At 21.7% G+C, this 13,369-nt stretch overlaps 5 protein-coding genes across 5 annotated transcripts; 3 read left to right on the top strand and 2 right to left on the bottom strand.

Annotated features, from left to right (window-relative positions):
- Positions 1-582: 582 nt before the first annotated feature.
- Positions 583-2,081, top strand: SRAE_2000412300 (Alpha tubulin-like protein; the record flags this gene model as incomplete). Its single annotated transcript, XM_024642955.1, has 4 exons — positions 583-585; positions 635-1,537; positions 1,582-1,785; positions 1,842-2,081. 4 exons carry the CDS (start codon positions 583-585, stop codon positions 2,079-2,081), a joined length of 1,350 nt encoding a protein of 449 aa, XP_024508674.1.
- A 2,990-nt stretch (positions 2,082-5,071) lies between these two features.
- On the bottom strand, positions 5,072-6,274 carry SRAE_2000412400 (Hypothetical protein; the record flags this gene model as incomplete). The annotated part of the gene is made up of 1 exon (XM_024642956.1): positions 5,072-6,274. The coding sequence occupies one exon, from the start codon at positions 6,272-6,274 to the stop codon at positions 5,072-5,074; it is 1,203 nt and encodes a 400-aa protein (XP_024508675.1).
- A 109-nt stretch (positions 6,275-6,383) lies between these two features.
- Positions 6,384-7,700, bottom strand: SRAE_2000412500 (Hypothetical protein; the record flags this gene model as incomplete). Its single annotated transcript, XM_024642957.1, has 2 exons — positions 6,384-6,612; positions 7,648-7,700. 2 exons carry the CDS (start codon positions 7,698-7,700, stop codon positions 6,384-6,386), a joined length of 282 nt encoding a protein of 93 aa, XP_024508676.1.
- Positions 7,701-10,465: 2,765 nt separating this feature from the next.
- SRAE_2000412600 (Hypothetical protein) lies at positions 10,466-11,460 on the top strand (the record flags this gene model as incomplete). Its single annotated transcript, XM_024642958.1, has 3 exons — positions 10,466-10,512; positions 10,564-10,701; positions 10,755-11,460. The coding sequence occupies 3 exons, from the start codon at positions 10,466-10,468 to the stop codon at positions 11,458-11,460; spliced, it is 891 nt and encodes a 296-aa protein (XP_024508677.1).
- Positions 11,461-11,998: 538 nt separating this feature from the next.
- SRAE_2000412700 (Hypothetical protein) lies at positions 11,999-12,793 on the top strand (the record flags this gene model as incomplete). The annotated part of the gene is made up of 1 exon (XM_024642959.1): positions 11,999-12,793. One exon carries the CDS (start codon positions 11,999-12,001, stop codon positions 12,791-12,793), a length of 795 nt encoding a protein of 264 aa, XP_024508678.1.
- Between the last annotated feature and the right edge of the window lie 576 nt (positions 12,794-13,369).

The following is a 13,369-nucleotide window of genomic DNA, read 5'->3' on the forward strand; positions in this document are numbered from 1 at the left end:
TTTTTTTACTTCAATATAATCTTTATTTTTATATTTATATTCAAAACCTTTATACAATATAACTTTATATAGTATAATTTTAAGAAAAAGACTTATTTTTCTTTTTAACATAAAAATATAACTGTTTCATGTAGTTTTACTAGCGTTTATAGTATAAAAAAAAAATAACATCTGCTATATATTGTGTTTTATGCTTTACCATATAACAAATACTATTTATAATTGTAAGAATATAGAATTATACATTGGATATATGCATATGTATGTCTTTATCCTTCTGATATATATATGTACACAAATTATGTGTATATATATTGAAAGTCACATTAAATTGTTCCCTTCATTAATATGAGTATTTGAGGTTATCTAGGCGTGTATTTAAATTATATTATTTTAACATTAAATGCGTTTCTCAGTCAATCTATTATCTATATGCCTTTCTTGTTGTTATTTACTAAATATATATATATACAATTGCCATTATTTAATCTATTAAATTATTTATTTATAGAGAAGCAAACGCTTTTTAACCGTAAACTTTCATTTTATTTCTTTTAATTTTTAAGTTTTTTTTTTTTTAAAATGGTATGTTTTATTCAATTATTATCTAGTAATAATAATATTTTTTTTTTAGCGTGAAGTAATTTCTGTTCATATTGGACAAGCTGGAGTTCAAATAGGAAATGCTTGTTGGGAACTTTATTGCTTGGAACATGGTATTAGTCCAAATGGAGAAATGCCAAGTGAAGCTCAATCAGGAGCATTTGATGATTCATTTACAACATTCTTTTCTGAAACTGGTTCTGGAAGATATGTACCAAGAGCACTTATGATTGATTTAGAACCAACAGTAGTTGATGAAATTCGTACTGGAACATATAGGCAACTTTTTCATCCAGATCAAATGATAACAGGAAAAGAAGATGCTGCTAATAATTATGCTCGTGGTCACTATACAATTGGAAAAGAAATCATTGATTTGTCGATTGATAGAATAAGACGTGTTGCAGATAATTGTACTGGTCTTCAAGGATTTCTTGTCTTCCATTCATTTGGTGGTGGTACCGGATCTGGTTTTACTTCTCTTCTTATGGAAAGACTTTCAGTTGATTTTGGAAAAAAAGCTAAACTTGAATTTTCTGTATATCCAGCACCTCAAGTCTCAACTGCTGTTGTAGAACCATACAATTCTGTTTTGACAACTCATACAACATTAGAACATTCAGATTGTTCATTTATGGTTGACAACGAAGCTATTTATGATATTTGCCGTAGAAACTTAGGTATTGAACGCCCATCTTATCATAATCTTAATAGGCTTATATCTCAAATTGTTTCTTCAATTACTGCTTCTCTTCGTTTTGATGGAGCATTAAATGTTGATTTAAATGAATTTCAAACTAATCTTGTACCTTATCCACGAATTCATTTTCCATTAGCAACATTTGCACCAGTAATATCTGCAGAAAAAGCTTATCATGAACAATTATCTGTTGCTGAAATAACTAATCAAGTTTTTGAACCAGGCAATCAAATGGTAATTTATTTTTTTTTTAATATTAAAATAATATTTTTTTTTAGGTTAAATGTGATCCAAGAAATGGAAAATATATGGCTTGTTGCTTACTTTATCGTGGTGATGTTGTACCTAAAGATGTTAATGCTGCTATCGCTACAATCAAAACAAAAAGAAATATACAATTTGTAGATTGGTGTCCAACAGGATTTAAAGTTGGCATAAATTATCAACCACCAACAGTAGTACCAGGTGGCGATTTAGCAAAGGTAATTACTTTTAAATTTATCTTTTAATAAGTTAATCAACCATCTCGTCTATTTAGGTACCACGTGCTGTTTGTATGTTGTCAAATACTACAGCTATAGTTGAAGCTTGGGCCAATCTCAATGCTAAATTTGATCTCATGTATGCTAAAAGAGCTTTTGTTCATTGGTATGTTGGAGAAGGAATGGAAGAAGGAGAATTTAGCGAAGCAAGAGAAGATCTTGCTGCACTTGAAAAAGACTATGAAGAAGTCGGAATTGATTCAAATGATGCTGGAGATGAAGGTGAAGAATATTGACATTAATGATTTTATTAACTAACCATTGTTTGCGCATTATTTTCCATTTTGTATTATAAAGAATAATGCTTTACCACTAATTCTTCAAATAAAATATGCTTTACATTTTTTAATTTGTATTTGATTAAAAAAAATTTCTAACAACCAAAAATTAATGCTATACTTATTATAAATATATTTTCTAAAAATTATTCTTTTTAATTCTTTTTATTGTTATACCTTAACACTTTTTATAACATACAAATAAAAATTTATTTATGAGTGACTTTTTACATTTCATTAAATAATACATAACAAGAAGTAACAATAAAAATTCAAATCTAAAATTAAATATAACAAAAATAAATTTTTTTTATGGTCGTATTTATTCAGTCTTAACATTTTCTTATAAATAAAATTTCAATTATGTTATATATATAAATTTTATAACATATTATATGAATAGAAAATAATTATTTAATTTTATATTTGTTGTTGTTGTTGTTTTAAACTTAATTGATAAAAATAAATTTTTTAAATTTATTAAATTGCCTTGAATTATGATTGATTAATAAAAATATAATATATATTTTCATATACTATTATTATTTCATTATCAAAAATAACATTAAAATTATTAAAATTAAAAAAAAAAAAATCATCTTTGACATTACATTTAAAAGTCATGATAAAATTATCCAATAAAAGGAAAAATATATAAAAGTTTTTAGAGGTCAATTCATGAAATTAACAATGTTTTGAGCAATTTATGAATCTTTGAAAAAAAAAATGTTATAATAGAGTTTTTAAGAAAAATTAATTGCCACTAGTTTCACTAATATGTAATGTATTTGGTCTGAAATATAAAAAGCATGAACCAATAATTATTTTAAAAAAATTTTCATTTTTAACCATTTTTCATTTATAAAAAAATGGTAAAACAAACAGATTCATTTAATCGACATCTAATTGGTTTTCATTTAGAGTCTACGTTCAAAAAATTTTTATATCTCCAACAGTTAGTAAGATATAAAAAATGATGACAAAGAATTGAGCGCGCAAAAATACCAGACATTGTATCTCAAGAACGGTTGAAATTTAGAAAACCTTTTCAACGTAGACTATAGTTCAAATGTTTTAAAAAGTCTAGCGCATCTAGTCTCATGCTTCTACGAGCTCATATACTTGAGTTATGAGTATCAGACTTGAAACTTTTTCAAGATACATTTTTCATCATATCTTAAGTTCAAGAAGAGATACAAAGATGAGACTATGTTTAATCGTCTTCTCATAAAAAAATGATCTAGAATAGTTTGTTTAATTTTAATATTTCTAACTTCATCATGGAAGTCGGATTTTTTCAAAAAATATTCCTCGTTTTCGCCCCTAACTTTAACTTATCACAACTCTTCAAGATTTGCTTCTGATATAGTCTTGATTATATTCAAATTTCATATTTTTTCAAGAGCTATCAGATAAGTATATTTTCATTGTAATTTTCAAAAAAAAAGTTTTTTTTTAGTACTCATGCTATAAGTCAAGTTTGAGATACTTGGACCAATTATGAATTTTAGTAAATTTTAGAGATTTTTTTTATAGGAACGCTTTTATCTAGACCAAATTTTCATGGGGAATTCAATGAAACAAGTCCTATTGTAATCTGATAAGTTTTAACTGAGTTATTGAAATGTTGTGAACAATGAATATTTAGAAAAAATTTCCGCCTTTTGCTGTATCTCGCTTCAAAATTAAGATATAAGCAAACAAATTTCCGGAACCAACTACTATTCAATTTTCATTTGGGTTCTACGTTCAAACCATTTTTATATCTCCAACAGTTAGTAAGATATAAAAAATGATGACAATAAATTGAGCGCGCAAAAATACCAGACATTGTATCTCAAGAACGGTTGAAATTTAGAAAACATTTTCAACGTAGACTATAGCTCAAATGTTTCAAGAAGACCAGCGCATCTAGTCTCATGCTTCTACGTGCTCATATACTTGAGTTATGAGTCTCAGACTTGAAACTTTTACAAGATACATTTTGCCTCATATCTTGGAATCAAGAAGAGATACGAAGATAAGACTAGGTTTAATCGACTTCTCACAAAAATCTAATCTAGAATAGTTATTTTAATTTTATTATTTTCAATTATTTAACAGAAGTCGGTTTTTTTCAAAAAATATTCCCCGCTTTCGCCTCTAACTTTGACTCATCACAACTCTTCAAGATTTGCTTCTGATATAGCCTTGATTATATTTAAAATTCATGATTTTCCAAGGGCTATCAGATGAGTATAATTTCAATTTAAAATTCAAAAAAAAGTTTTTTTTTAGTACTCATGCCGAAAGTCGAGTTTGAGATACTTGAACCAATTATGAATTTTAGTAAATTTTAGCGATATTTTTATAGGAACGCTTTTATCTAGACCACTTTTTCATGGGGAATCTAATAAAATTGTTTTTATAGTAATGCGGCAAGATTCAGCTGAGATATGAAAAAAGTTGAAAGCAATGAATATTTAGAAAAAAATTCCGCCTTTTGGTATATTTAGCATTAAAATAAAGATAATTATAAGAAGATTTATGGATTTATCTACTTATCACTTTTCATGTAGAGTCTACGTTGAAACTTTTTTTTATATATCTAAAAATTATTGAAATTTAAAAGTGATGAAATAAATTAAAGATATGAAAATACCGAGCAGCATATTTTATGAACAGTTAAAATTTTGAAGATATTTTTAACTACAATATATCTTAAAAGTCTTAAGAAGTTTAGTTTATACTTATGACTGAAAAATAAAGTTTATTACTAATCACTTAATTAAAGAAAATAATAAGGTTATTAATTGGAATTAACTTTATGTATTTTTATAACAGTAACAGTATGGAGACAAAATTTTCTTAAATTTAATTGAAATATACTGATACAAATTTATTATTGTACTTATAATAATTTTATTAAAATATAACTATTTAATTTTATTACTTAAAAATAATAATTATTAAAGATCATAAATAATTGATTCATCTGAGATATTTGTTGAATTTGTTAATGTAAAAAGTTCTTTATTCATTTCTAACATTATTTTTTCATGCATTATTCTAAATTCATTTTCTTTATCTTCCAACATTTTTTTTATTGCATTACTTGCTAGTTGTTCAACTTCATATGCCTGTAAATTTTCAATTTTTTTACAACATATTAATGAAAGAATAGATCCTAATCCACACCATCCTTTTTTAAGATTTAATTTTGATTGTATACTTAATTCATACCATACCAAAGTAAACCAACAATAAATTTCAAAATTATATATACGACGAATAATATTATTTTGAAGAAAGATACATAAATTACTAATCATTCCTATTAAATGATATATAAACGGAACTAAAATTAGAAATATGACAAACAAAAATATACATATATATGTCATAACATAATATAAGGAATAACAGCTTATCCTTGTTCCTGTCATAAGAAGATCTAAATTGTTTTTAGTAAAATAAATTTTTTTCCCAATTTGTACAGGTATTTCTTCATAACAAACATTTTGTATTTTTTTACTAAAATATATTTTATCTGGTTTATAAAGATTACATTCCATAATTTGAAGTGATAATCTCTTAACTTTTCCTGTTACATTACCTCTTTGAGTCAAAATTCTTGCCAAATTTCTACCAATATTATCTTGTGATGTTCTTTCTTTCATTACTTTTAAAACTTTATAAGCAAATTCATTTGACAATTCACATTCATTTTTGATAAAATAATGATAACATACTGAACATTCATATTCAATTGAATGTATAAATTGATCTGGATCACGTATAAAATAATCACCTCCAATTGGTTCAGAATTTTTTGGAATACAAGAATTTTCATTTCTAGGAAAATTATAAATTCTTTTAAAAAATGGTTGTGATAATCCTTGAATATAAATAAATTTATTATTAAAATAAACTGGCATAACATATGATTGACAAGCATCATTTGGTAAAACTTTTATTATAGTTGTTTTAGTAAAATAAATTTTTTCAAATTCTAATGATGAACAATTAAATGGAACTGGAATTTGAATAGAATCAATTGGATTTTTTTCAGAACAAATTTGATAATTATTTCTTATAGTTGGAATAAATAAAGCAGTTTTAAAAATTAATGATATAATTAGTAAGAATTTAAATTTAATAATTAAAAACATTTTAAATATTTAAATAAGAATAAAAAAATGAATTAACACTTTTATAATAAAAAAACATTAAAAGAAAATCATAAAAAAGAAATATATAAAGTTTAAGGTTATAAAAAAATTAAAGATAACTACTATGTTCGGATTGAACTAAACCATTTGATTTAACTTGAAGTAATTTTCTTGCTTTTTTCTTTGAATAATTAAGTTTACCGCCCTGATTTGAGTAACAAACATTTGTCGCAAGTAAATAGAACTTAAAAAGTTCACAAATAGCTTGATATCGCTTTCTTTTATTAATCCTTTTATTAGGAAAAATAATTTGTAAAATTCTATATTTATAATCATAACTAAAAAAAATATGAATTATAATATTTGACAATGGTAGATATGATGTCATTATTAATATTATATTTCCTAAACTTGAGAAATAAAGTGATTTAAAAAAGTATAATGATGTTAAGAAAACAGGAATAATTGTAAAAATAAATGCATTAATCATTTGCATTAATATTACTGATTTCATTCTTCTTCTTAAATCAACAGTTTTTCCAGTTTTTTTAACATTTTTTTTATTAAGTTTTTTGGTCACTAATAATCCAAGTATTATTATTGTAAGAAAACTAATAACAATAAAAATTAAAGCAAATATCTCCTGAACAATGAATCCATAATATTTTCTATCAAAACTAAGAGTGTTTGTATGTATTTTTTCAAGTTTAAAAATATAATATTTAGTCATATTTTCATATGGTTCTTCTGTAGCAGCATATAAAATAAAAATTTTTATAAGTGCTAATAATAATGAAATTAAAATAATTAAACCAATATACTGAAATAATAGTTTTCTGTTATATTTTTCATTTTTACAAACAAACATAAACTTATAAAAAAGTGAAATAGATAATGATAAGTAACAAAAATATTGGCAATAAGTAAAGATAAAAATAACAAAAAAAATATTACTAGAAGTAAGTATGAACTTTCCAAATATTCCATTTATAGTGTAAAATGAATAATGATCAGTATAAATTATTTCTATATTAGAAATAATATGCATGAATGATAGTGAAGCATCTCCAATACAAGAAGTTATGATAACAATATTGAAATTAACTATTTTTTTATTGTTTCTTTGTGATATTATACAATAAACAAGAATTAATGAAAAGAATAATGAAGTTGATGAAATTATATTAACATTGATACTTTGTACTAGACTTAATATTTGATTCATAATTTTCTGAAATAAATAAATAAGTTTATAAATTTTTGTAAAATTATATGTACATAATTTAAAGTAAAAAAATAATAAAAAAAAAGAAGTTGGCAATAAACAAGATAGAATAGTTTATACCTAATATTTTTTTTTCAAATTGACATACATTGAGAAATGATTATCTTTAGAATTAGCATAAACAGATTTTGATATAGGCATGCATAAAAGTAAGATAAAATATCTATAATAATTAAATTGTTATTTATACTTAGTCATTTATTTAAAAAAAAAATTTTAAATTTATATTTTAAACATTTTTCAAATATTAATTAATATTATTAAATTTTTCTTAAAATAAAATATTTTTAAATAAAAATGTAAAATTTTTTAAATTATAATCTTAAAAATTAATTAATACATTTATTATATTAATAGTAATATTATCAAAACGTTTTTTTCTTTTCATTATTTAAAAAAAAAATCTCAAGTTTAAGAAATTTTCAATATGAATATATGATTAAAATGTATTTGTTTTATAATGTATCAAATTGAAAATTTTTCTCTTTTAAAATAATTATAATTGTTGGATAAAAAAATGTTTGAATTTTTTTAATTTAAATCTTTTCATATTAAATGTTTTAAAAAATTTTTTTTTTATTATTATTTTAATAAATAATATAATCTTAAATAATAACTTCTATCATAAAAATAAATGCTTTTTTTAATTATAATAAACATTATTTATTTTTGGATTCAAAAAAATATGTTTTTTTCAAAAAAGTTGAGCTTTTATTGTCTAAATAAAAAAAATCCTTTTTTTAAATATTTACTAGTATTAAAAATTATATTTATTTTTAAAAGGTATAATAGCAAAATATTTTATGCAAATGTCAATGATATCATTGTAAGTAAACTAAGTCAAGAGTATTAAATTAAAGATAATTTTAAGATTTCATTTTTATTACTGTAGATTTCAATTTTATTATAGATAATTTTTAAATCGTAAGATTTTCAAGGAAAAAATGCTTTAAAAAGTTAGTATATGCATTTTAAATAAAAAAGTTCCATTACAAAGTTAGTTATTTAAAAAAAAAAACTTTTGCCACTTTAAATTATAATGATTGTTTTAATTTTTTAAATATTTTCCAATGTTTTATTAATTTACAAATATTTTCAATTACTATTGCAGAAATTTATATATTTATATATCAAAGAAGAAAAAAAGTACATAAGATAAAAAGTTTTTTTAAGCTATTACGATTTATTTTTTTATTGTTGTCAATAATTATAAAAAATCAATTAAACCTACTATCAAATATTAGTAAATGTTTAATAAAATAATAAAAAGAATAAAATCATACTATATATAAACATAATTTTTTATTGAATATTAAAATTCATATATATTAAAAACAAAGTTGTTATTTTTATTGTCGTGTTAATCACTTAAGAATCTAAAATTTTACAAGCAAGCTAAAACTTTAACAATTTTAAAAATAATAATCTTTTTTTTTTTAAAAAAAACGTATCATATTTGTAATATAATTATAAACAATGGTCAATTTAATAAAAGAAAAAAAAACAAACAAGTAATCATTTACTTACAAAAACTAAATTTTTTCCTTTTAATTAAGTACACGAAACATTTATTTAGTTAAAAATTGATGTATTACAAGTTATTTAATATAAAAAAGTCATTATATTTTAAAATCAGAAAACTTTTTTACTCTTTTTAAATTTTAACATTAAAACAAAATAAATAACTTATATACTTGAAAATTTCGAAGTAATATTCATGTTTTTAAATATATTTTTTACTACAACTTAGTAAATATTAATATATAAGGTTAAACAAAAAAATTGACTAGCTAAAATGTAAATTGTACAAAACTTTTATTTTAAAAAAATTATTTTTAACAAATTAATTAAACAACACAGAATCAGAAAATTTTAATGAAAAAAATAACGATACCATAATTATAAAAATAAGTAGGTTTCGTAACATAAATTTATAATCCTAAGTTTAGTCATAAAAATAGATGAATTTTAAAAGTTTATTTTAAATACAAGCCAAATTATTTTCTATTATTAAAAACATAATCTAGAATATTATATATTTATTTGTAGCTATAAATCAGTACTAAACAAACTCGCCTACTTATATTAATTCTAATTTTTTTTTAGTATATAATTTCATATTTTACATCATAAGACTTATAATACTTTTATATCTTTTTAAAATTAAAAATTTAAAGATTATCAAATAATAAGATATTATCTTAATTTTATCGAAAATCATCTCTTAGACCATGATTTACTTAAATAAATGTAAAGTAATGCTTAGAAAGTTTTATCAAAAATACAACGTGCATATCATAACTTTTTTTACCAAAGTTTTAGTAAAATAGAAAAATTTTTATTTTTAGATATTGTTTACATATCCTTACAAACAAAAATTTATTTATATGACTTGAAACATACAATAATACGAGAAAAATATTATTTTTTGTAATTGCTACACATTATAATAACAATATTAACAAACTTAAATAAAATTTTGTATATTTGCAAAGATGATTTATTTATTAATTAAATTACTTTGTTGATTTTTATTTAAAAAGTTTTTTTATTTAATTCATTTAAAAAAAACAATTTTTTACATTTTATTAAAAAGACTAGAATGATTTAACATTCATTGAAAATAAAATATTTATACTATCCATCTGTATTTCAAATATAATATTATTATTTGCATTTAATTTTAATAAGATATTATATATAAACATAAAAGAAAAAATAATTTTGTCAAAAAAATTTGAAATAATTATTTTTCTATTTTTTTTTTCTTATACAATAATTGATACATAAAAGTATTGTAAAATAAATCTTTTTAGGATAGGAAGAGTGTCCATAAATTTGGTATAACGTTTTCTCCATAACAATTTACTTTGTTTAGGTTATTGTTATAGTAATTACATATCACTATGGAACTACCAAATGAAAATATTCAGGAAACACCTGTTTCTTCAAGGTAAAGTAGTAGAATTTTGTTGATTAAATTTATCAAATATATTATTTCTAGAGATGTTGGAAGAACTATTACAAAGAAAAGATTACCTCTAAAAGACTTTGATGACACAGTTTCTTCAAGTGGTAGTATTACTTCAATGAATTTTGGGAATCATGATATTTCTACTGATTATATTCAAAGGAAAAAAAAGTAATTTATATATATATATATCTGTTTATTATTTTTTTTATGTATGATTCTAGTACTATTACAGATTCTGATCTTCCACGTTTGTATAGGGAAATTTTTGCTACAGCTGATCAATCAGAAATAGTAGATCAAATAATAAAAATAATTCAACTTCATTCAAAAACTAAAATTGATGGTTTACTTGGAAATGCAAAAATACAACAAAATGTTTTAGAAGGACAATGTGAACGTTTGGCAGCTGCTATTGCACGTGTCAAAGGGGGAGACATTTTAATTGAAAAAGATAACATAAAAGATTCTTCTGTTACTGATGCACAATTAAATGCTTTGATTCGTTGTGAATCCGATGTTAAAGAAAGACATAAGAAGTTATTACAAAAAAAAGATGCTCTTGATCAAGAAGTAGAGAGAGTCAGAAGTATGTTTGAATATTGTAGAGTTAAGGGAAGTGAATACAAAGCAAACAAAGTAAAATTAAATTATTATCTTGATTTCTTAAAAGAAAGTCATGCACGATGTAAAGCTGTTTGTAAACAATTAAAAGCTGAAAGTGATGCAGAGATTCGAAATATTCAGGCACAGGCTGAAGATCGAGCACAAGACATGGTAACATCAATGAAAATTTCTGAATTACATCTTAAAGATTTGAAAACTCAAGTTGCTGCAGTAGACAACAAAATTAAAGAAATGACGGCGATACTTCAAGATATTCTTGCACAAAATGAAGAAGACTCTTCAGATATTGATTCAAAAGCTTAATTTTAATCTATTTCTAGCTATTTTTTTTTAATTAATTGTAAATTAGTTGTGTAATTAAAAACCGTTTAAATGGCTTTTTAAATTGTATTGTAATTATCTTCGTATATTAACCAATTAAAAATTTGATTTATTTTATCTTAATTATGGTAATGTCATTAATCTAGTTATTTAAAATTCATTTTCTAAAATGTTTTATATTTTATGTTTCAATTTTTTTTTATAATATAATATTTTATTATAATCATTAAAATGTCATAGAAAAATTTAATTTCTCTTTTGTAATTATTGAAATTTTTTTATAATAAATAATGAATGAATACTGTTACCATTTTTACACACTATTTTTTTTATTATGGTTCTTAAAATTTTAATATTTCAAAATTGTGTAACTTTAATGTTAATATTTATTTTATATTTTCAAAAAATAAGTAGTACAATATATGATTATCAACCTTCTGAATATAATATTCTTGAAAAATTTTTATCAGATGATTATAAATATAAAATGTTTCGGACACCGGATAAAACAAAAAATTTTATGCACGATATACCATTTAGAAAGTACATATTTTCAACGGCTTATAAAAATTTAGCCAGTTGTGGAAATATTACAATAAAAAAAAGTGTAAGAAATTTGGAAACTTATATTGTAGTTAAAAAGTCTTCTAATATAACAATAAATAGTCATATAATAGTTATTTTAAAATGCATTTTTAAAGAATTTGGATATAATAGAACTAAAATTGTATATTCAAATGATGATACATTTTGTGGTACAAAACAAATTAATGTAATGAATGGACTTATTGTATATGTGAATGAATTATCAAAAGCTAATGTATATACAAATAGTGATTCAGGATATAAATCTGGTATAATGTCTATTGAAGCAGCACCACCATGTGCATTTTCATCTAATGGACGTGGAAACATTCTTGTATCATTGAATATTGTTGGAAAGATTTATGAGTATAATTCTTATGATAAAGAAGGAAAAAGGGTTACTAAATATGGTCAATATGTAACTTTTCTTAATAAAACTAATATGCAAGATGAATTTTTAGCCAGTAGTTCTGATTCTAGTAATATTGATATGAAACCTTTCATAGAAGTGTCAATGCAAACGGATACAGGTTTTTCTTACTTTTCCAAAAAGTCGTTTTCAATTAAAGATGTTCTTTATGATTTGATACATTCAATAAATTTTTTAGTTGATATTCCATTGTGGTTTAAAACACGAGCAAAGTTAACTACTATGCTTCCAGTTCATCGATATACCTCAGAAGATATTAAACCTCAAATTTCAGGATATTATACTTATAAAGGATTTTAAAAAAAATAATTTTATTATATATATTTTAATGAAACTTCAATTTAATAACATTTAGTAAAATTTAAACTTATTGCAATAACATTTTGTATTTTTATGAATGTAAAAATTAATTATATATTTAAAGTATCTTAACAGGCTTAACAATATATTTTAATTTTAAATTATAAATGAAAATTTATTTTAAATTATTTTTATAATATTATTTTCTAGTATATTTAAATTATAAAAAGTATAATTATTTTATCAATTTTACATAAAAGAAGATAAAATAAATTTTTTTTTTCTAAAAAATATTTTTATAACTAAAATAAAAATGTTATAATAAACAATTTTTTTAATTCAGAAAAGTTTTTTTTTCTAAATTGTAATAGAAGATGCAAATGGTATGTGACAAAAATAAATTATTTAAACAAATCTAGTCTTGTAATTAATTGTGCCATCTAAAATAAGACATTAATTATCATTTTTTATTTAAACGTAAAAATGCTTTTTTTAAATAAAATAGTTAATAAAAATATTATCTTAATTTATTATCAAAACATTTTCTCAACAAAATGTATTATAACGGTTCCTAAA

This window comes from Strongyloides ratti (genome assembly GCF_001040885.1).
Source record: "Strongyloides ratti genome assembly S_ratti_ED321, chromosome : 2".
NCBI lineage: Eukaryota > Metazoa > Nematoda > Chromadorea > Rhabditida > Strongyloididae > Strongyloides > Strongyloides ratti.